The following is a 25,283-nucleotide window of genomic DNA, read 5'->3' as shown; positions in this document are numbered from 1 at the left end:
TATGAGAATCCCACATGGGTATACACCCGTACACCACCACGATTACAATGACACTTGAAAATAAGCCATTATACCACCACTAATACAATCCCACATAAGTATACACCTATACAGCAGCACGACTACAATCTGATATGATCATACGCCATTATATCACAAATATATTGACACATCAATTCATTTTAGAAATATCAACACGATAAGCACAAAGTAATAAGTAAGGTATTTCCAACCGGTTAATGCAATTGCTCATAAAAGAACTGTAGAGAGGTTAATCAAGTAATACCTATATACATATATCATTAAAATATATTTCTCCAAGACACTTCATCGTCGAAATACAGCTTGCACTTTGTATACCATACATTTACAAATATTACATAATAAAATCATATAAATCAGATTCGTAAATGTTCTGACAATGACGTATGGTTTGTTGTAGAAAATGGTGATCAGTTAAGTATTGTCCTAGTAGAAATAAAGTATACATTTGCAATGAATTAAGTAAAACAAATTCAACATGTCCTATCAGTTTTGAGACATTTCCTGTGATAATAAAATAAAAAAACAGACAAGTAAAATGGGCCTTTAATGATATTTTCTCGGTCTATATTCTCGTCCATAACAATTGTTTTGTGTTTCATTTCTTGACACATTCACCGAAAACATTCTGAAGCGACCTACAACACGAGTTTAAAAACATATATCCTAACACACAACTTACTTCACGACTTATCTTTCGGGTAAAGACTTAAAGTCGAATGATAAAAATAGGACATTTGGAAACATTGCAGTTGAGACTACCCTTAAATAGCAATTTCGGAAGAGCATTTGCAAGAACAAGCAACCACGTGCATGGTTCAAAACGAAACAATTGATACATCTATTCTTTTGACGCATCCTTTGCGTACACGAACGCACCGATACGAATGTTTCTAATGTTTAAAAATATAACTTATCCGTTGCTACAAAATGTTATATTGCAAAGTCGTATGACTTTAGGCGAATGGGCGCCCCGAAAAACAGTTGGTGGATGCGATCATAGGTTTACTAGTTCAGGTTCTTGAGGAAGTGGACTGTTTATCGACTCGAGTAGGAGAGATCATCTTTTTCTGTCAATTTCGACCTTCGTCTTCGTTTGGAGATGATGAACCCAACGGCGATTGCGACGACGGCCACGGCGATGGCGAGGGACCCAAGACCAACCACGATTGGAACCATCACGGACTTGTTGTCAGTAGATCTATCAAGGCTTGTCCTGACTGGAAAAAAGACAGTGGAAATACAGATAAACATCATCAAAAGAAAGATTCTTTCAACAGATTTCTAAACTTTGATATTATATACTCTGCAAAAAAAACCCGCAAAAGTAATAAAATCGCAATTATCTGACATAGTGTTGCCGACATCAATACGAAATTAATATAAAAATGAATTGGTCATTTCTGCATGAATTGGGATTGATTTGTGCGGACAGAAAGGGGTACTGAAGAAATTTGGCGAAAACATGGAAAGATCGCACGTGAGAGCCTGGTGCCGAAACACAGCAACATGACATGAACATAAACATCACTTTTTAGGCTATGAGAACGTTGGGTTTTCATTTGCATGCCATCACAATCTTACAGCAAGTGAACAAGGAAAAAATGCCACCACTGACGGAAGCCCAAAGCAACACCGCCATCGGCCGACTGCAATCAGGAGAGTCATCTGTCCAGACAGTGAGGAACGGTTCGAGGTGTCATTTGGACGGACCTGCATAGTGGGCTGCGTCGTAAATGGTGTCAAGGTCACAGAGTATGGCCACAACTGTGATGGAGACAAGTTTGGCTTAGTGACGAATCACGTTTTATGTTTCGCCATGCGGATGCAAGACGTCGTGTTTACAGGCGTCGCTGGGGAAACGTTATTCACGAAACTGCATACAGGAAGTGGACAGATTTGGTGTCGGTAGTGTGATGATGTGGGCAGCCACTCCTACACTGGCAGAACAGATTTGTTGTTCTGGGGAATATAACGGCACAAGGTAAATCGGATGAGATTATTCGGCCACACGTCCTTCCCATTATGCAACAAGGGAAGGTCATTTTCCAAAATGACAACGCCCGATCTCACACGGCAAGACAACAGCCTATATCAGGAGTCACAACATCTAGGTCCTGATGGCCCTCCCTTTCTCTAGACTTAAACTCAATCCAATATTTATGGGAAGAACTGGATCAACGACTGCGAGCCCGTCAACAACAACCACAGAACCTCCGACAGTTGGCACAAGCACTGCAGGAAGAGTGGGTGAACATTCCCCAGGTCACAATTCGGGATCTGATTGCTACCACGGGACGATGATGCCAGTCAGTTTGGATCATTATGGTGGCCAAACAAGCTTAAGACGTTGAGAACAGATTTGTACCTTGGAAATCTACTGTTTCATGTGTTCGATATGGAACGTGGGTCAATGATAAGGATGTGTGCCAATTAAGAACAATCGATTACATCTGTTGATTTTTTCTATGATAGGTATCGTGCAGAAACTCATCTTAGTTAGAATGCATTGATACATACATTACGTGTTATTGTTGAGTCTTGGACGAAAAGGGAAAAAATGAATATGGCCTGAACTGTATCATTGGACTCACCTGCTTTTTCACCTCCATCAGTGATAGTGATCGTGAATGTTGTTGACAAAGACTTTTCGTCGTCATCAGCCTGTCTCTTCTTCCTGCTTCCACATGTCGGCTGAAATAGGGTGATTTTAAAAGTTTGTTTAAAAAAGACGTTGTCAATTGGCGGCCATAGGATCACATAACCTTCAACTTAAAGGAGAAAGGTCCAAACGTTTAATATTGAAATACTAGGACTAGTTAGGTCGAACTTAAATGCATATATTTATTTGGCATAAAATTATTTTATATAATAAATGATAACCTGCTTAATTTATAGGGTATCAACTGTGTTATGTTCAACTGTAACAGGGGCGGTCGGGTAGCCTAGTGGTTAAAGCGTTCGCTCGTCACGCCGAAGACCCGGGTTCGATTCCCGACATGGGTACAATGTGTGAAGCCCATTTCAGGTGTCCCCCGCCGTGATATTGCTGGAAAATTGCTAAAAGCGGCGTAAAACCATACTCACTCACTCACTCAACTGTAACATGTATATGTATTAACAAAGTATTGTTTCATGCCGCCTGTGGCAATATTCCAGCAATATCACGGCGGGGGACACCAGAATTTGACACACAGTGTACGCAAATGGGGAATCGAACCCGGGTCTTCGGTATGACGAGCGAACGCTTTAACAACAGTATCAAGAATATAAATTTGGTAATTGTCTCCCACAGTATCGTTTAATACACTCGGAACCATCTCATAAGATGGATGAACAGTAACAGGCGGGAATAATATACATAATGCTTGCTCACCAATACGGCTCCAGACAAGGCATCATGCCCCACGACTTTGAAATAGACTTTGACGGCTAGGGCAGGATTGGCCAGGTAAATATCATGATCAAACACAAATATTCTGATTGCAAAGCAAATGGTATGTTTCTCTCCGGTTGGGGTGAAGAATGGCGACACGGTGAGTATTCCAGCTGCTGTATCAGGAATGCATCTGTTTCAAAATACAAGAGAGACACCTCTGTGAATGATGAAGTTGCCTATCGTAACCAACGCGTAGACTGTGATTCGTTAAGAATCTTTGCGTCGATAGTAATCTACACTGAATGAAATGATCATGAGATGTTACTCCGTCAATTGAAAACTCGCCGACACAAAGTGAGGACTTAAGGCGTGCATTGTGTTAACTACGGTAGTTTGTGAGTAATTTATGCAGCACCAACTATTGTAAAACTTCCTTGATTATTCATTTAACAGGGTCGTATTATCCAAGTACACCGTAAAAATGTGTTCACATACATATAAAGCGGCCTAACTCTTTCCATGTCCAATAGAAATATCTGAATGAAGCAGTGTCGATTGTACGATTCCGGCTATATCATGAGCATGTGTTTATTAATCACTATCAAATAGTAATCATATAACGTGTTCGCGAAAAGGTGAAGCCTTGAATGTTGTAACCTTGATCAAACGAGGCATGCTAAATCTAAACATGATTAGGAATGTGTTTAAATCGTAAACGAAATACACATTTGGTGTGTTCTATCACAACACATTTAGGTCTAAACACATGAAATGAGCTATCGTTTCACGCAGCTTTTAGCAGTGTCCCGCTATATCAGTTGTCAGCTTAATGCAGGAGGAAAGTCCGAAGTGATGCAGGTCTCAGACATTTACTACTTTGCTGAAACCCACCAGGACGGGCACGGTGCTGACAAAACTAGAAATATAATTGAGGCGAACCGGGATTCAGTCCAACAATAATAATTTTCTCGCGTGCCCAAGGGACGCAACTCTTCACAGCGAAATGCGGCGCCTTAGACGACTGGGCCACCAGTGCCTCCGCGTCTTCTATAATAATTGTTAACTGCCAAAAGTAATTGACATGATCACAATGTCTTTTATAACACCCGAATGATACTTATATATACGTAAGTAAGGCTAGGATTAGAAGACATGCGTGTTTTTTATAGTATGTACTTTATCAAATGAATTCATTCATGTAGGTATGATATGTCCGTTTATTTTAATGGTACTTACCCCTTATCGTACAGAGTAATCGATCTCTTGTCTGGGATCGGTCTGTTGTTGTGAACGGTGATTTTGTGGATAACAATACCGTGGAAACCGGGTACTGTGGAGGGAAATCAAACAGAGGAAATAAACAACAACAACAACAACAATAATAATAATGATGATGATGATGATGGTGATGATGATGATGACAATGTACAAATACAGATAAACCCATATGCAATATATACAAAAAGGTGTGACGTGACGTCTCGTGACGTGACGTCTCGTGTAATATTACATGATCACTTAAAGCCACACCTTGATGTTACTGTTACGCCGCCAGAAAACACATACGAAGCTACCAGTGTATACTGTTATTTCAATCAAATGAGGGGCGGTCGGGTAGCCTAGTGGTTAAAGCGTTCGCTCGTCACGCCGAAGACCCGGGTTCGATTCCCGACATGGGTACAATGTGTGAAGCCCATTTCTGGTGTCCCCCGTCGTGATATTGCTGGAATATTGCTAAAAGCGGCGTAAAACCATACTCACTCACTCCCTCAACCAAATGAAGTACAGATAAAATAGTTCGTACTTTCTTTAACGGAGATACATATCTTCACTGTGGTACCGAGAGCCAGGGGCGGGGTCAGGGAACTTCCGTCTGCTGCCGTGGAGGTCAGAATAGCTGGAACATAGTTTGCCGTCTCGCGTACGACTGATCCATCATGGAAGCTGAAACAGAGATTTGCGGGTTTTCCTTTCGGCATTTGATACCGGACAATGAATTTGAAACCGACGCGTTAGGTCTCAAATGTTATATTTCCGAGCATCGAATACTCAAAAACATAAACCTGAAGAAAAAAAAATGTGTTATCGATATTGCAAAAAACAAACGATGTCAGTATGTTTTTACTCACAAGGAATGGTATGACGTCACATTGTTCCCCTGACACCGCGGTTAAGCAGAATGTGGAAAGCAGGAACTAACTCAACGTTGTTTTGATTGATTGGTTGGTTGGTTTGTTGTTTTACGCCGCATTCAGCAATATTCCAGCTATATGACGGCGGTGTGTAAATAATCGAGTCTGGACCCGACAATCCAGTGATTGACATCGTGAGCATCGATCCACACAACTGGGATCGAAGACATGCTTCAATCAAGTCAGCGAGCCTGACCACCCGATGTCTTACGACAAGCATAGTCGCCTCTTACGGCAAGCATGGGTTGCTGAAGACCTATTTTACCCCTGATCTTCACGGGTCGCGTTTATTAGCGACTGTTTTTCAAAGGAACGGGAGTTCGTGAGATTGTCTTTAGTTACTTGTTCACTCCAAATAAGTCTTCTTCACCAACATTTCACATATCTCACGGGTTTTGGAAAAATAATGATCAAATATAATATTCTATTAATGTGGTATCCATTTCATCAAGCTGAATAGTAAGCTCTCAGATTTGGGATTGAGATAAAAAAAAATTCATCAAGAAAAGTATTAATACACAGTGAAAACTATGAAAAACTTCCGAGATCTGATTCAATTTAACGTCTTCCAACCAATCAGAGTGCAGCACACTCCCATTTATTTTACAATCTGCCATGAAGGACTAAAGGACTAAGTAAAGGAAGGTTAAACAGACGAGTAGCGAAGCTCTCATACCGTTCTCGATTCATAGGACTTTAAATGCGGTTTAATATCACCTTGATGTCTTGCAGTGAGTGAGTGTATTAGTGAGTTGGGTTTAGCTTTGCTCTGGACACTGATTCAGTTTCGTCACGGCGTGTCAGCCCAGTAAAGGAGGAGGAACAAGTAATGTCCGATTGACTTATTAACATTGACCTATTAATATCACTTATTAACATCAGCAAAAATACACATTTTTGTAATAAATGTAAAAAACAATAAAACCTCATTTTATATCATGTAGACATTTATAGTGTTGAGTTTTTTCTGGCAAGAAGAAACGGACAATAATTCCCCAATGGAGAAAAACATAAAGATGGTTTAGGTAAGATTATTGTTATCTCATATATACAACGTACAACTTAATGTCATGTTTGTACATTTACTCATTATACTTACCATGTATTTTAATAAAACATATTTTACGATGATAAGTGGGTGAGTGAGTATGGTTTTACGCCCCTTTTAGCAATATTCCATCAATATCAAGGCGGGCCACACCGGAAAATGGGCTTCACACAGTTTACCCAAGTTTGGAATCGAACCCGGGCCTTCGACGTGACGAGCAAACGCTTTAACCACTAGGCTACCCCACATGTACACAATGCTACGTACCCTTTCAATTAAATAAATAAATAAAACAAGTTATAAAAGTGTGATACTCTACTTCATATCCAGAGGGATTGCATAGTACCCGACCCATGAAGATCCGGGTTAGAATAGGTCACCAACCTATGCGTCTCGTCGAAGGCGACTAAAGGGATCGGGTGATCAGGCTCGCTGACTTGGTTGATGTATGTCATTGCATCAATATTGCGTAGATCGATGCTCATGATGTCAATCACTGGATTATCTGGTCTAGTTTCGATTGTGTATGGACCGCCGTCATATAGCTGGAATATTGCGCGATGCGGCGGTAAACAACAAACAAACAAAGCATTGTACTCTACCTGTTAGGGTCAACGTCATAGGTATTGACGATATGCAGGGAGTTGTTGTCGTATCGACAGGTGAAGGTCACCTTCTCATCGGTGCATGATTTAATGCCGGGAGTGTATTGCACCAACAGCGAGAGCTCGTACGAAGTGTAGTTTCCCTGTGATTGGAGAGTGCACAATAACAACTTCATTAAAGGCGACAATAACATTTTCCATGATTATAATAAATATCCACTAAAAATAGAGTCCATAAAACGATTCCGACTTTATCATGAGCATGTGTTTATGAATCACTATGAAATAGTGATGATACTCGGAGTTCGCGAAGAGGTGAGCGTGTCCTGGTGGAAACACATGCAAAGGCAAGTCAAGTGTTCACCGGAAACAACACGGGAACCACTGATCCAAGGCCAATTGGGGGGATTTTATCTTACATCATTTTTATCACTGATGCGTTACATTTGGAAATGTCCTCCACATGTCGACCATAAAACGTGTGGAGAGCTTTGCTGAGGCCTTGAATGTTGTTATCTTAATCAAATAACTTCTGAGCCAGATTGTATGAAGCCCTTTTCAGGTTTGTAGAAAGTTCATGCTCGATTCTCCTGATGCGTTGTATATAGCGCGAGAAAACATTTTCAATGAGGTGAGGTGAAATGGGTTTTAACGACTCGTCCAAGATTATTGCACAATTGCATAGCGACGTGCATACACGTGTGTGTGTGTGTGTGTGTGTGTGTGTGTGTGTGTGTGTGTGTGTGTGTGTGTTGTGTGTGTTTGTGTGTGTGTGTGTGTGTGTGTGTGTGTGTGTGTGTGTGTGTGTGTGTGTGTGTGTGTGTGTGTGTGTGTGTGTGACAGCTTGTACTAGTCCGGACTGCTAGCCCACTGAGATACCATGCCACAGTTTAGCATGAATACCCCACTCAGACACATCATACTGACTCCGAGCCGACCAGTCCTTGTTTTAGCCTCTTAATGCCGAGCGCCAGACAGGGTAATAACAAGCACAATCTTTTCACGTCTTTTGGCATGACGCGGCCGGGGATAGAACCCCGGACCTTCCGCTCTCCTGGCGGACGCTCTAACACTAGACCACGGAGGTGGGTAATTTTCAAAGATGTTCAGTTAGTTGTAAATTTTCTGTCTATTTGTTTGACATTACGCTTATGAAGTGTTCTTGGCCAGTTGCAGCAATAACCGATCGAAGGGCATCTTAATTTGTATATATAGACCATTACTCTGTGTGTTAAAACTTACGTCGAAAGTTGGTCCCAGTTCACCACACGTGCCGTTGTAGGGAATTGCGGCACCATAGCCCTTGCACCAGTCCACGATGCCGTCGCTTGGATCAGCTGGGTTAGGGGCCAGTGTCAGGTTGCAGTCGGGGACATTCTGGAAGTTTTTGACGTACACCTCTCCACAAAATGTGTCGAGGGAGAAAGGCGTGATACAGACACTGAAGTTGGTAGGATTGCACTGGTGATAATCTGAAATATGCACGGCAGTTTACGACTTCGATACGCGTTTTTGATTGTACTATGCATAGACTCCTTACTCCAGCCAAAATACTCCATAATTCCAGCCTAGTTCGGCAAGGGTGGAAACTGGACTTTTATAGTCAGTTAACTCCCTTGCTTCGGGAGGATGAATGATGGTAAGCTGACGTTAAATGGAAGTTAACAATACAAATCCAACATTGCATACGTGATACATCAGCGTGATATAGTTTGATACAGGACGTGGCCTATGACCCGTAGCATTGCTCCAGCAAAAACATGCGGGTCGGATGTATGTTTGGACACAAATGGTTATACTGACTGGCGCATGTAGTGGTGGAAGGTACAGACAATATAATACATTTATCAATGAATTATGGTAATATTTGTGTAGGTAGCACAAAGGGTACATCGCGATACGTGGGTGAGTGAGTATGGTTTTACGCCGCTTTTAGCAATATTCCAGTATTATCACTGCGGAGGACACCAGAAATGGACTTCACACATTGTACACGTGTCGGGATTCGAACCCGGGTATTCGGCGTGACGAGCGAACGCTTTAACAACTAGGCTACCCGACCGCCCCATCGTGATACGTGAATAAAAACAATAAAACGCTTCAAAATTCATAAGAAATCTCTGCTGAAAACAAAATCGATTGTACGATCATGTTTATGAATCACTATCAAAGGTGAAGGTATCCAGCCCAAACGGTGGCACCCGTCATAAACACATGCAACGGCAAGTCAATTGTTCACCTGAAAAGACAAGCGGAGTACGCAAGCAGTCAAAAGCGCCAGGCTGACAAGGGCCAGGTGCTAATATCGTATCCCGCTAGACACCGGGTTGTTATTCAGTCTTGGGACAAACAATGTTTACAAGTCTTTATAGTGTTGTCACTACCCCTAGTGTACAGTACACACACCCAGATGGTAGAAACACGAATACGCACATACACCCGAAATTGAAGTTTCAAAACGTGTGGTGTCACCCTGTGCAACTGACTATGCTCAAACGTGCCTCTGTTCGCCCTGCAGTGAATAGGAACCCGACATGTGGATGTAAAAACACTCTAGCGCGTAGGCAACTTGAGTTGTATACTCCCAAGGGTGCATCTTCCCGAGGCAAGAGAGTTATGCCTCTTCTATTGACCAATCACCTCTCGTATCACTTGCATTTGCTTCAAACAAAACGGTGGCGCCCAGTCAAGACAATCTGATCGATAATCAAGATCTATATTGTGATAAAACGAGTCTTACATCGCGAAGTGCATCAAATCACGTGAGCACCTTGATTAAAAACATGAAAAGATTTAGAAAATATCTGTTGACAACGAGTTAGCGGTGCACATGCTTTGCAAATCCTGCAGTCGACCGAAATCTGCATGACACTTTACGAACCGGATTTCGATTTCGGTGTGCGATTTTAAATTGGACTATGCATAGACTCGTTAGTCCAGCCAAAATGTAACTCCATAATACCAGCCTAGTTCGGCAAGGGTGGAAACTGGACTTTTATAGTCAGTTAACTCACTTGCCTCGCGAAGGTGCCAAGGGTGTGGAGAATGATAATTTGAATGCAAACGGATCCTATGGTCGGGAAACAAATAAAACCGCATTTGAGCAGATACTAGTACCTGGATAACTGCGGTATATAAAATAATGTATAATATCATAACAATAAAGAACATGAAGCATAAGTCAAAATAAGAAATTGCATTGGAAATATAGTTTTTCGTTCAGGAAATATTTCCTTCAGTTCCTCGAGTTAAAACACGACGTGTCAGTTATCTTGGAAGGAAAATCGGAAGTGTTGCAAGTCTAAGGTGGTTACCACTTTGGTGAAACCAACGAAAATGGATATGGTGCAGACAAACCATGGATCATAATCAGGGCGAATCTGGGATTCAAACCCTCAATCATAGGATCTTGGCACGTGCAGGATGCAGCTCTGCGCAGCGACTTGCTGCGTCTTAGGCGAGTGAACACCTCTCTTACAATAACTTTTTTTTTGACGTATGTAAAACTGTTTCTCTTATTGTAATATTAAAGGGGATACTTTAGATTAAATTTTAAAATACAATGTCATTATTAGTCCTTTCTTTTCAACTTACAGGCATTTTTGTCACATAGCTCTCCTGCAAAGCCGGGATCACAGATGCATGCACCGTTCACACACGTTCCGTTCACGCACGCTTGGTTGCATGTAGACACGGTGCCTGTTACAAAGAAAGAAACATGCAGGCATAAGTTATTTGTAAGAATATAATTAATGTTTGTTATACACTTAAAGAGATCCGACATACCCAATACAATCAAGTAAGTAATAAATTAAAGTCAACATTTTCTCAAAATCCTACATAGTAAACACATGAAATGAGCTGTCGTCTTACAGCTTAAACAACACCTCAGTACAACATCCCCATAATCTAAACATGTTTTGAATTAAAACACCTTTACGACAAAATGCATATAATTGTGTATTATCATGGTCCTAGAATCAAATCCTGTTGATAAAAAAGGCATGTCATTGGAGATTAAGTCAAATATGGATGAAATGTATAATATTTGTTTTGATATTGAAATTAGATGTAGCAAATCAGATTCACGTGAACTTGTGCAACATAAAAATGCACACACCCAAAAACCTTAATTTTTAAGATGACTAGGAAAATGGACATTTTGGGATGACAACAGTTTTCGTAGCATGGGTGGTAGCGTTAAGGACTACATATGAAAAGTTTGGAGGTTCGCGTCCCGTCATGGTTTAAAAAATGTTTTTTTTTCATAAATGTGTTGCATGACTAATCACACAGGAAACGAAAGCTGGTTCAGGATCTAAACACACTGTTCAGAGTGAAAAACTGTTTATTTTCTCGCCATGGTTTTTAGTGTAGAAAACAATAGTGTAGATCACGGTACGTTCAAGCGTGGATGACAAAGAGATTGTTACAACCGCGTCTGTGTCATACCCACTCAGTTTCCCAACTTTGGGTAATTAGCAATTTTCACACTTTTCATTCGTTTCAGTATGATAAGTTGAGAAAGTGACTGGGTATAACACAAGCTGTTGCAATCTCTTTGGTAGTAGTAGCAGTAGTAGTAATAATTTTGCCACACGTAACTCGGTGTGATATAATATAATAATAAGAAAATGAGTGTTTCAACAATGTGGCATTGCAGAAATTGCAGTAAAAAATCAGTAAAACATAACTTGTGTTAAATATTGGTTGACTGATTCAACCATATAACAGTATGTTTTAAGTCAGATTGACTTCTACAATGTAGATCTCACCATTGATTCCACAGTTGACCCCAGAAAACCCAGATGTACAGTTGCAGAAGCCAGTGGATGGGTGACAGCCTTCGTCTGTGCAGGTACCGCTGTTGAGACAGGGTTGACTCTTACCACGACCACAGTGGAAGGGATCCGGAGCTGACAGGACAATCACAAGGCAATATAAAAGAAGATATTGATGCAAAGCAAGGACTTTAAACAGTAACCGTTTGATATGTTCAAAAATATTGCTGTGTTTGTTGAAATTAATTTGGAAAAAATTAGAAATAACATTGGGAATAAAGGCCAAACTCAATTCATTTTTCAAAGGCGCCGCGATTCGCTGTGAAGAGTTGCGTCCCTCGGGCACGCCAGAAACCTATGATTGTGGGTTCGAATCCCGGTTCGCCCCAATTATGTTTCTAGTTTTGTCCATACCCGTGCTCGTGTGTTTCACCAAAGTGGTAAACGTCTGAGACCTGCATCACTTCGGGATTTTTCTCTAACATTACGCTGACACACCGCGATATACTGGATACTGTTCAAAAGGGCATTGAACCCAACTCACTCACTCACTCCTAACTATTGGCGATGATGGTGAACTCACTGTCATTGTCTTTGATTGTCACGTGGACGGTGATGTTGTCCTTGAGATCTGGGCCTTTGATGACGACAGTGAACACCTCTGAAGGTTCCTCTATCTGCAACAAGATGAGGTGCAGACTCCCTGAACCCTACGTGTGACGTCACGACCCAAGAAGAGGGTGTCGCACTTGAACCTTATATCGCGAAGTCTCGAACTATGAAAAAACCGTTTCGAGTTATGAAGTCCATTGCGACCGTCATTTCTATTGTTATTGTTTATGTTCATTTTAATTGTAAATGATGATAAACAATTTGATAATTTTATCTCATATCATACTCTGTTTATCTCGCTCCATAGAAAACTATGCGTATTATTTGACGATCCACACAATTTCGACGATTATTTTTCATACTACACAATTGCAGCTCTGCACATCACCATGCCTAGTGTGGGTACTGTAACAAAGCGGCTCTGTACTTCACCATACCTATTGTGGTTACTGTAACAAAGCAGCTCTGAACATCACCATGTCTATTGTGGTGACTGTAACAAAGCAACTCTGTACATCACCATGCCTATTATGGGTACTGTAACAAAGCAGCTCTGTACATCACCATGCCCATTGTGGGTACTGTAACAAAGCAGCTCTGTACATCACCATACCTATTGTGGTTACTGTAACAAAGCAGCTCTGAACATCACCATGTCTATTGTGGTGAGTGTAACAAAGCAACTCTGTACATCACCATGCCTATTGTGGGTACTGTAACAAAGCTGCTCTGTACATCACCATGCCTATTGTGGTGACTGTAACAAAGCAGCTCTGAACATCACCATGTCTATTGTGGGTACTGTAACAAAGCTGCTCTGTACATCACCATGCCCATTGTGGGTACTGTAACAAAGCAGCTCTGTACATCACCATGCCTATAGTGGGTACTGTAACAAAGCTGCTCTGTACATCACCATGCCTATTGTGGTTACTGTAACAAAGCTGCTCTGTACATCACCATGCCTATTGTTGGTACTTTAACAAAGCAGCTCTGTACATCACCATGCCTATTGTGGGTACTGTAGCAAAGCAGCTCTGAACATCACCATGTCTATTGTGGTACTGTAACAAAGCAGCTCTGTACATCACCATGTCTATTGTGGGTACTGTAACAAAGCAGCTCTGTACATCACCATGCCTATGGAGGGTACTGTAACAAAGCAGCTCTGTACATCATAATGCCTATTGTGGTACTGTAACAAAGCAGCTCTGTACATCACCATGCCTATGGAGGGTACTGTAACAAAGCAGCTCTGTACATCATAATGCCTATTGTGGTACTGTAACAAAGCAGCTCTGTACATCACCATGCCTATTGAGGGTACTTTAACAAAGCAGCTCTGTACATCACCATGCCGATTGTGGTTACTGTAACAAATCAGTTCTGTACATCACCATGCCTATTGTGGGTACTGGTACTAATCAGCATGCCGTTTTATATCGTGGCCACTGGAAGAAACTTCAAGACTCTCACCAGATCATTTATCAGAGAGGCTAAAGGTATGGTTTTGCTCGTTTCGTTCTCAGCGAATTCAAACCATTTCTCAATCCCCTCGTGGGCAATGTCCTGCTCTGGTACGGCAGTCCCTGCTTGTAGCTGTACGTGCACTGTAAAGTTGCGGGTCGAGGCATCGGCCCTTTCCAGTGTCAATGTGATGTTGTTGTTGAATTGTCCCTCCTTAACTGTGATGTTGCCGGGTTGCTTCAGCTCGACTGGGGCGCCTGTGGAAGCAAACATCAATATCCATGCGTCCACGTAGAATGTGGTATTAGGGTTAGTGAGTTGGGTTTAAGCATCTTTTTGCATTAACTTAGCCAAAGCATGGCGGAGCATCATAAAGTTGCTTCACACACGTACCCAAATAGAAAATCGAACCTGGACCTTTGGCATGTGAAGCCAACACTGTCACCACTAGGCCACCCAAATGCCACGTGGAACATGATATGTCATCCGTTGTCGTCACTATTGTATAGTGATTCTTAAACTCATGTTTATGGTGTAATCGGAATCGTACAATGAACACTTCTTTCAGTGACTCTGGGTTTTGTCGCTTCCACATACCTTTAGAAAGGTGGTGAAGTGAGGTGAAATGGGGTTTAACGTCGTGTTCAAGATTATTGCACTTATATAGCGACGTGCATGCATGTGCACATGTGTGTGTGTGTGTGTGTGTGTGTGTGTGTGTGTGGCTGCGTGTACTAGTCCAGACTAATGCCGATTTATAGTGCTAGCCAACTGATATACCATGCCACAGTTCAACATGGAAAACTCCACTCAGACACAGTATCCTGACTTCGAGCCGACCTTGTTAGTTAGCCCCTTAGTGCCGAGCGCCAGACAGGGTAACAACAAGTAACATATTTTAACCTCTTTTGGTATGACTCGGCTGGGGGTCGAACCTCTGGGCAGACGCTCTACTACTAGACCACGGAGGTGGTCCTGAAGAAAGGAATCGGTAGAAGGAATTTATATAAAGTATTATGATTATAATTTTGAAAAATAGAAATCATTTGCCTCCAACCTTTTCAGGATTAATAATTTATGTTTTGTCTTTTTTAACTAATTCTTATCTGCTCTGTACCCACGTTCATTGTCATTGATGCTTATTGTCACGTTGATGTCGCTTTCTCCTGAGAAGAAGTCTTTTAGCATGAGCAGAAAGGTTTCACCGGGGTCGAGATCCTGAGAAGTGAATGAAGATATTGGATAGTTAGTTTACTTTGTTTGTTTGTTGTTTAATGCCGCACTCAGCAATATTCCAGCTGTATGTTGGCGGTCTGTAAATAATCGAGTCTGGACCAGACAATCCAGTGTTTAACATCATGAGCATCGATCCACGCAATTGTGATTCAACCGACCCCCCGATGACGTTAGTCGCCTCTCACGACAAGCATTTTTTTACGGCACGCATGGTTTTCTGAAGACCTATTCGTCCCCGGATCTTCACGGGTCAAACATGGTATCTATTGCAAGTGGTCTGTGTTGACCTTAGTGCATTATGTACTTACATTATCATCAGTTATGCTGACGGTCAAATCAACTGATGGCTGTGAAGACGGCACTTGCGATAGTGTACTAGCGAGTGATGTGTAGTCTGACCCAGCCGTTGCTGTTTCATCACTTGTCAAGGACTGGAAAGCATATTCAGCATGTTAAAGGGTTATTTTTCTCAAAATAATCCAGAATTCTACTTAAACTAAACGTTTAAGTGTCCTTTACCCTGCCACCATGTCACGGGTTATTTGAAGAAATACTTGCTCGACTGGATATCAGACCCTCAAACATTACCATTGTTTGTTTTGTTTGTTGTTTAACGCCGACAAGTAGTGGTCACATGTCTCTACACTGGAATAGGAGTGGTCACCTGTCTCTACACTGGAATAGTCGTGGTCACCCGTCTCTACACTGGAATAGTAGTGGTCACCTGTCTCTACACTGGAAATGTGGTGGTCACCTGTCTATACACTGGAATAATAGTGGTCACCTGTCTCTACACTGGAATAGCAGTGGTCACCTGTCTATACACTGGAATAATAGTGGTCACCTGTCTCTACACTGGAATAGCAGTGGTCACCTGTCTCTACACTGGAATAGTGGTGGTTACCTGTCTCTACACTGGAATAGCAGTGGTCACCTGTCTCTACACTGGAATAGTAGTGGTTTCCTGTCTCTTCACTGGAATAGTGGTGGGCACCTGTCTCTACACTGGAATAGTAGTGGTCACCTGTCTCTACACTGGAATAGGAGTGGTCACGTGTCCATACTCTTGACTAGCATTTTGTTTGTTGTTTTACATCACTCGGCAATACTTCACGGCTTTATGTATATAATGGAGTCTGGACCAAACAATCTAGTGACTGACACCATGAGCATCGAGCATCTACGCAATTTGGGGTAAAATGAAACCAAACCATCAAACCAAGTCAGCGAACCTGACCTACCGATCCCCTTAGTCCCCTCTTACGACACGCATGGGCATGTCCAATTCTAACTAAGATCTTCACGGGGGCAAAATATTGACATGCATACTCGTGTAAACAGTGCAAATGTAAACATATGCATGTTCGTTATATGATTGCATTAAGGCCATCATGATGTTTATAGTCACTTTGGGTGCGTGGCAATCAGCCAATCGCTAGTCATAAATTCATCGGCTCGTCATCGAGCCTCTTTTATTACGTTCTTCATTAGGGCGAAGCTACCAAGCGGTAGTCGCGCCGCCATTTTGGAAGGGTACGGAAGCGTTTCGAGCTGTTGCAGACCCCTGGTAAGAGATTCGTGGCTTGCAAAGCTCTCCTTATATCTTGTAGTATTTTACAATGAACGTTGTCACAATCACATTCAGTAAGACTGACTACAGTGACCTACCGTAAAACCCCAGAAACCAGCGGTCGGGAGCATATTATTCGTGACTGTCAGAGTCACGGTACCGGCCGACTCGTCTACCTTCACGGGGGAACTGGGGCTCACAGTTATGCCGCCTGAAACTATAAGGTACCAAAATATAATCAGAATTGAGAGAGAGAGAGAGAGAGAGAGAGAGAGAGAGAGAGAGAGAGAGACAGACAGACAGACAGAGAGAGAGACAGACGAGAGACAGACAGAGAGACAGAGAGAGAGAGACAGAGAGAGAGACAGAGAGAGAGACAGAGAGAGACAGAGAGAGAGACAGACAGAAAGAGACAGAGACACACAGAGAGAGACAGAGACCGAGAGAGAGAAACAGACAGACAGAGAGAGAGACAGACGAGAGACAGACAGAGAGACAGAGACAGAGAGAGAGAGAGACAGAGAGAGAGACAGAGAGAGATACAGAGAGAGAGAGAGAGACAGACAGACAGACAGAGAGAGAGACAGACGAGAGACAGACAGAGAGACAGAGACAGAGAGAGAGACAGAGAGAGAGACAGAGAGAGAGACAGAGAGAGACAGAGAGAGAGACAGACAGAAAGAGACAGAGACACACAGAGAGAGACAGAGACCGAGAGAGAGAAACAGACAGACAGAGAGAGAGACAGACGAGAGACAGACAGAGAGACAGAGACAGAGAGAGAGAGACAGAGAGAGAGACAGAGAGAGATACAGAGAGAGAGACAGGGAGAGAGACAGAGAGAGACACAGAGAGAGACAGACAGAAAGAGACAGGGACACACAGAGAGAGACAGAGACAGAGAGAGAGACAGACAGAGACAGAGAGAGAGACACAGAGAGAGACAGAGACAGAAAGAGAGAGACAGAGAGAGAGACAGAAAGAGACAGAGACAGAGACAGAGAGAGAGACAGACAGAAACAGAGAGAGAGAGACAGACAGAGACAGAGAGAGACAGACAGAGACAGAGACAGAGAGAGACAGAGAGAGCCGCACTCATCAACAACCTGCCACACCTGCACATCAAATACACCAAGGCTACCAACCCCACTTCCCGTCCCAGTGGATGTTGAACACACATGTTCTACTTGGAGACAGATTGCACTTAGTGACTATATTCATATTAATGTGTTACTTGACATTCATGTCATCCTTCCCTTCCATAGATATAGAGGATTGGAACATTAATAACATGTGGCATCAACACGCTTGAAAACTTTTCAGTCCATTTTAACACTCGGTCAATACTTGACTGTCTCATTTAGACCTAGTCATAACTTTTGCGAGATACATTTCCAGTAAATAATCTGTGTTGCATTAGGTTCTTCCTCCTGTTCCATGTTCCAGATCTACATCATTTGTGATGTCGAATAAAGATAACACCAACTCATTTACTCTCCCCACGTTTGGACTCGCATGAAATATTCCGACGCATAAGCACACACAGACACACACACCAACAAATACCTCGCGCGCACAAACAGACAAACCCAGACGCAGACAGACACAGAAACACGATAGGGAGTAGAGAGAAACAGCAGCTACAACTCTCACCACGTTCAGACTCACACGGAATATTCCGACGCACATAATTGTATTGTATTGTTTGTTGTTTAACGCCGCACGCACTCAGCAATATTCCAGCTATATGACGGCGGTCTGTAAATAATCGAGTCTGGAACAGACAATCCAGTGATTGACATCATGATCATCAATCCACACAATTGGGATAAAACCAAGTCAGTGAGCCTGACTACCCGATCCCGTAAGTCGCCTCTTCCGACAAGCTTAGTCGCTTTTTACGGCAAACATGGGTTGCTGAAGACCTTACCCCGGATCTTCACGGGTCACGACGCACATGAACACACATTCACACGTACACACAAACACCACGCCCACGCCCACACCCGCGAACGCACAGACAGACAGACAGACAGACAGACAGACAGATACAAACACGATAGAGAGTACACACAAAACAGCAGATACAACTATCCAAAAGTTTAGACTCACACGGAATATTTCGCAATCATTTACACGTACACGTATACGTACACGTACATGCACACACACACACACACACACACACACACACACACACACACACACACACACACACACACACACACACACACACACACACACACACACACACACACACACACACCACACCACCACACACACACACACACACACACACACACACACACACACACACACACACACACACCATAACCATAGTAGAGACTACTTACAGAAAGAATCAGGATAATCAGACACAGAAACACACAAAAGTAGATTACTACTTACCCCTAGTTACAGAGAGGACCAGGATAATCGGACACAGAAACACACAAAAGTAGATTACTACTTACCCCTAGTTACAGAGAGGACCAGCATAATCGGACACAGAAACACACAAAAGTAGATTACTACTTACCCCTAGTTACAGAGAGGACCAGGATAATCGGACACAGAAACACACAAAAGAAGATTACTACTTACCCCTAGTCACAGAGAGGACCAGGATAATCGGACACAGAAACACACAAAAGTAGATTACTACTTACCCCTAGTTACAGAGAGGACCAGCATAATCAGACACATGCACGCCATACACACACATACACATACATACACACACTATAGTAGATTACTACTTACCCCTATTTAGAGAGAGGGCCAGGATAATCAGACACATGCACGCCACACACACAGAGGCACACACTATAGAAGATAACTTCTTACGCCTATTTAGAGTGAGAGGGCCAAGATAATAAGGCACATGAACGCCACACACACACATACACACACTATAGTAGATTACTACTTACCCCTATTTAGAGAGAGAGGACCAAGATAATCAGACACATGCACGCCACACACACAGAGGCACACACTATAGTAGATCACTTCTTACGCCTATTTAGAGTGAGAGGGCCAAGATAATAAGGCACATGAACGCCACACACACACATACACACACTATAGTAGATTACTACTTACCCCTATTTAGAGAGAGAGGACCAAGATAATCAGACACATGCACGCCACACACACAGAGGCACACACTATAGTAGATCACTACTTACCCCTATTTAGAGAGAGGGCCAGGATAATCAGACACATGCACGCCACACACACAGAGGCACACACTATAGTAGATTACTACTTACCCCTATTTAGAGAGAGGGCCAGGATAATCAGACACATGCACGCCACACACACAGAGGCACGCAAATAGTAGATTACTTCTTACCCCTATTTAGAGAGAGGGCCAGGATAATTAGGCATATGCACGCCACACATACACACACTATAGTAGATTACTATACGTACGCCTATTTAGAGAGAGGGACAGGATAATCAGATACATGCACGCCACACACACAGAGGCACACACTATAGTAGATTACTACTTACCCCTATTTAGAGAGAGGGCCAGGATAATCAGACACATGCACGCCACACACACAGAGGCACGCAAATAGTAGATTACTTCTTACCCCTATTTAGAGAGAGGGCCAGGATAATTAGGCATATGCACGCCACACATACACACACTATAGTAGATTACTATACGTACGCCTATTTAGAGAGAGGGCCAGGATAATCAGAGACATGCACGCAACACACAGAGATGCACACACTATAGAAGATTACTATACGCACGCCTATTTAGAGAGAGGGACAGGATAATCAGATACATGCACGCCACACACACAGAGGCACACACTATAGTAGATTACTACGTATGCCTATTTAGAGAAAGGGCCAGGATAATTTGACACATGCACGCCACACACACAGAGGCACACAAAAACAAGGTTCACATGCACATACATGTACACCACGAACGCTCCCTGTCTCCCCCTAAACCCCACTTACCCCTGGATACAGAGAGGGCCAGGACAATCAGATACACACTGAAGAGTGGGTTGGCTGAACTTGACTTCTCCATCTGCTGGGTATATAAAAATATGATAACCATTACAGATCTTCTCTTGAAAAAATTTCCTTTAGTCAGCAGTTTTGAAGTTAATAGATATATTTCATGCAATTTGAGTGAAACAAAATCTTACATTAGATTTTCATGTTGGTTAGATAGTTCTGCACGAAATTCAATGTTCAAGTAGCCCCAGAATGACAAACATCAAAATAAAACATGTGCAATCAGAATTTTCATTGATATTCTTATGAGAAATTGTAATGTGCAATCACACTGCCGTGAAAAAGAAACAGTTACACGCTTAGTTACATACTGTATACGATATTTGCGCTAACCTGTTTGTTGACAAATACAATTTCAATTGACTCATAAACACAATTTTAAGATTGTAAGTTGTAGCCGTATCACAAGGTGTATATCATAAGTTATGGTGTCTTTAGTGGCCGTTTAAGGTGTCATATTAGGTTAGCAGGAAAATGTTGGGCGAGGCGTGAGCACGGGTCTACAGACGTCGGGGAGAACGTTACGCCGGAAACTGCGTAGAGGAAGTGGACAGGTTGGGGCAGCGTTATGATGTTGGCGCCTTTCTCTCATCATGGCAGGACAGGTTTGGTCCATATCCAGGGCAATCTTGCGGCTTCAACGATACTTCAACGAAATTCTCCTACCACACGTCCCCCCAATTGCAGCCAACGGCAACGGTGTATTCCAGCAGGTCAACGCTCGACCGCATGCAGCACGGATCACAAGAGCCTGTCTACACAACAACGTTTATGTTCTCCCCTGGCTCTCCAGATCCCGGGATTTGAACCCGATAGAGCACCTGTGGGATGAATTGGAAGGCAACGCCGACGTCAACCACAACCTCAGACGTTGAAGCAGTTGGCTTTTGCGTTGCAGGCCGAGTGGGCTACCATTCCCCAGGATGTGATTCGCATACTCGTCTTTTCCATGGACAGAGACGTCAGGCCGCTATCGATTCCAACGGGGGACATACGCGTTATTGATGGTAGCTGACCTTCACCTTGGACTTTTCCTATGTACCGATACCTGAGCTGACTGCAATCACCAAGTGTTTTCTCCACAACATTTTGGCTCAATATTTTCTATGGTTCCTCGTATAAAAGTATTTTCCTACCTCACACAAATCTGGCTTTGCGTTTTTTTAAGAGTATATCAAGTAAATGCGGGGCACAAGTGGCCCAGTCGTCTAAGGCACCGCAAATCGCTGTGCAGAGTTGCGTTCCTTGGGCATGCCAGAAACCTATGATCGTGGGTTCGAATCCCGCTTCGTCCCGATCATGTCAGCACCATACACGTGCTCGTTGGTTTCTCCAAAGTGGAAAACGTCTAAGATTTGCGTTCCACCCACATCAAGGGAGACATGCCGTGATATGACTGTAATACCAGTGTTCAACGCGGCGTTTTACCCAACTCACTCACTTACTCACTCAAATACATGTACGACTATTATTTTTATATAACCAGGTGTAATGTATACTCAACAACAAAAGTTCCTGTGACACCAATATTTTAGTGTTTTTTTCAAACAAGTAAAGTTTGGTTTTCAATATTGTAGTACATGTATGGAATCAAGTCACAAAAACGCAACTGCTACAGAAAAGCATGCATTCCATGCAAAAGTTGACTTTTATGCAAGCCCCATGTATTTCACAGCCCAAGAATGGGTATAAAAACATGTGTGTGAACGGGGTTCCATATGCATTGTTTAACATCATGCTGACAACAACCACTCAAAGAAACAACAAAATTACGCAATTATTCAACATTACGTAATGCCACGCCTGTCCGAAAATGAGCGTCTGCGAGCCATTGGTATGCTTGAAGCAGGATCGAGTCAACGTGATGCTGCAAGACAATTTAACGTCCACAGAAACACCATTTGGTGTTTATGGCAACGTTGGCAACAGACGAATGCAGTCAGAGACCACCCTCGGAGTGGCAGGCCACGCGTAACCAATAATCGACAAGACAACTGGATTCGATCAACACACCTACGAAATCAATTCCAGCCAGCAACAGTGACTGCAAGAAGCATCCCTGGCCTTCGACGAATATCTTCACATACCGTACGTCGCCGCCTCAGATGTGCAGGGATTGCCGCCAGAAGACCCACAAGACGTCCCATTTTGACAGGAAACCACCGTCAAGCACGTCTACAGTGGTGCAGACAGCGTCTATGCTGGACGGCCACGCAGTGGGGACAAGTTCTATTCACTGACGAGTCTCGTTTTCACCTCAGCCACAGCGATTGCCGGATGCGAGTGTACCGACGTCGAGGTGAACGTTACGTCAATCATTGTGTTGAGGAAGAAGATCGGTTCGGGGGCGGCAGGGTTATGCATGGGGTGGGAATTACAACAAGACAGAGGACGGGTTTGATAGTGGTAGAGGGAAATCTCAATGGACAGCGCTACCGCGACGAGACCATCGGCTCTGTTGTTCTACCGTTTTTGCGTCGTCATTGCCCAGGCATTATCTTTCAGCATGTCAACGCCAGGCCTCATATTGCTCGACTTGTTCAGGATTCTCTTCAACAAAACAACCTGAATGTCATCTCCTGGCCGGCTCGCTCCCCTGATCTCTCACCAATCGAGCACATGTGGGATGAGATGGATCGGCGCCTTCGACGTCAAACACGTATTCCACAGACACTCCAGGAACTTCGAAACGGACAGATATCCCACAGGATTTTGTGCGACGCCTGGTCCATTCCATGAGACGAAGGAGACGAAGATGTGTTGCTTGCATCGCAACACACGCTATTGATTTGTAAATTGACATTTTGGCATGTTCATGATTTTTATTATGAAATCATGCATTTTGTGAAATCAGTATGGCAAATTAAACCATTTGAACACTTACAGGAGTCTTTTATCTGTTGCAAACCGAAATTATTTCAGATTTGGCAAAAAACATAACTTTGCATTAAGTCTTTTTCAATGCCACAGGAACTTTTGCTGTTCAGTATATATGACCACCCGTTGTATAATCGGTGACAAGCATGCAAAAATGTTTTTTTTGTTGAAAATCGTGCATTTTGACGCAACGAATTCGGGCTACGTATAACGAAATGCACGTGCAAAAGTACAGTATAAAACTGGTGACATGGCACGTTATGAACACACCAAGCAAAAGCACCACGAAAATAGAAAATATGCCAAGTTTAATCGCTATACAGAGGGAGAGAGACGTTGGTATGGCGCGGCAAGGAGCCATGCACAACGCTGTTGCAAGAAGGTTTGTAGGCATCCGTGTCACCATTAAAAGATTGATGCAACGTACGTTTACTACCGACAGGACAAACAGGCATAGAAGCGGAAGACCTGGGGTGACCACGCCCATTGAAGACCGTCACATCCGGACCATTCACCTCCGAAACCGCTTCATTACAGCAACGGCCAGGCGAGTTCGATCTCTGCAAGCGTCATGTTCTCCGATGAGAGTAGATATTGCTTGTACAGACATGGTGATCGGCAGTAATAAACTACCGAGTTGGTGAACATTTAGTGTCAAGTATAACCATTTGGAGATGGTTGCGCCGTGGTCTGGGGAGGTATCAGTGGTGATGCCAAAAGAGGCTCGTTATTATTCAGGAAAACCTAATGCCAAGAAATTGTGCTACCATTTTTCAGCAACAGCATTGTGTTCTCGCAAGATAATGTGAGACTGCATATGGCAAGGCTCACACAGCCTTTTCTGAACAACGCGAACATTGATTTCCCTTTTTACACTGACCGGCATGTTCTCCTGATGTGAACCCCATCGAACATTTATGGGATCACCTTGACCGACAGATTAGAAGACGACCAGCGGCACCAGTCAGCCTTCTAAAACTGGTACAATATCACCTTGAGGAATGGCAGCGGATTACTCCCAACGTCATCCGACGTTTGACGTCATCGGTGCGTCGTCGTATTCAGGCGTCCATGAATGCACGAGGTGGACACACTCGGTACATTAAGTTAGTTTTAAATGTGTTTTCAGCGATTCTAAAGTAATGTTGAACAAGTTTTGATACAGTGATATTGTCAAACCTGTCATTTTTTACCCCCATGTGTCTTTGCTTTGTGTCTCAGTCAGTCGCAAAGTTATGATGAGCAATGTTTCACATTATTATATATGTATACTGAACAACCAAAGTTCCTGTGACATTGTAAAAGACCAAATGCAAAGTTATGTTTTTTTACCAAATCTGAAACAATTTCGGTTTGCAACAGATAAAAGACTCCTGTAAGTGTTCAAATGGTTTAATTTGCCATACTGACTTCACCCAATGCGT

General features: G+C 42.9%; 1 protein-coding gene across 1 annotated transcript; it reads right to left on the bottom strand.

Annotated features, from left to right (window-relative positions):
* Positions 1 to 552: 552 nt before the first annotated feature.
* LOC124135991 lies at positions 553 to 20,992 on the bottom strand. Its single transcript, XM_048381575.1, has 15 exons — positions 20,920 to 20,992; positions 17,031 to 17,143; positions 15,671 to 15,793; positions 15,248 to 15,344; positions 14,136 to 14,383; positions 12,631 to 12,724; positions 12,042 to 12,182; positions 10,861 to 10,965; positions 8,509 to 8,738; positions 7,264 to 7,409; positions 5,226 to 5,365; positions 4,658 to 4,751; positions 3,419 to 3,611; positions 2,637 to 2,736; positions 553 to 1,262 (listed from the first exon to the last, which is right to left on the bottom strand). The coding sequence occupies exons 1-15, from the start codon at positions 20,990 to 20,992 to the stop codon at positions 1,081 to 1,083; spliced, it is 2,079 nt and encodes a 692-aa protein (XP_048237532.1). The 3' UTR covers positions 553 to 1,080.
* Between the last annotated feature and the right edge of the window lie 4,291 nt (positions 20,993 to 25,283).

The sequence above is a fragment of the Haliotis rufescens genome, unplaced genomic scaffold (assembly GCF_023055435.1).
Source record: "Haliotis rufescens isolate VD_foot unplaced genomic scaffold, xgHalRufe1.0.p SCAF_4, whole genome shotgun sequence".
NCBI lineage: Eukaryota > Metazoa > Mollusca > Gastropoda > Lepetellida > Haliotidae > Haliotis > Haliotis rufescens.
This window is presented reverse-complemented; position numbering and strand designations above follow the sequence as displayed.

Bases quoted from the DNA above. Each gene is read 5' to 3' on its own strand.
- LOC124135991 (XM_048381575.1), bottom strand. From the start codon at position 20,992: ATGGAGAAGTCAAGTTCAGCCAACCCACTCTTCAGTGTGTATCTGATT. The intron at 12,725-14,135 runs GTGAGAGTCTTG...ATCTTGTTGCAG, and splicing joins CCTCTCTGATAAATGATCTG to ATAGAGGAACCTTCAGAGGT. The intron at 8,739-10,860 runs GTAAGTTGAAAA...TGCATATTTCAG, and splicing joins GCTATGTGACAAAAATGCCT to ATTATCACCAGTGCAATCCT.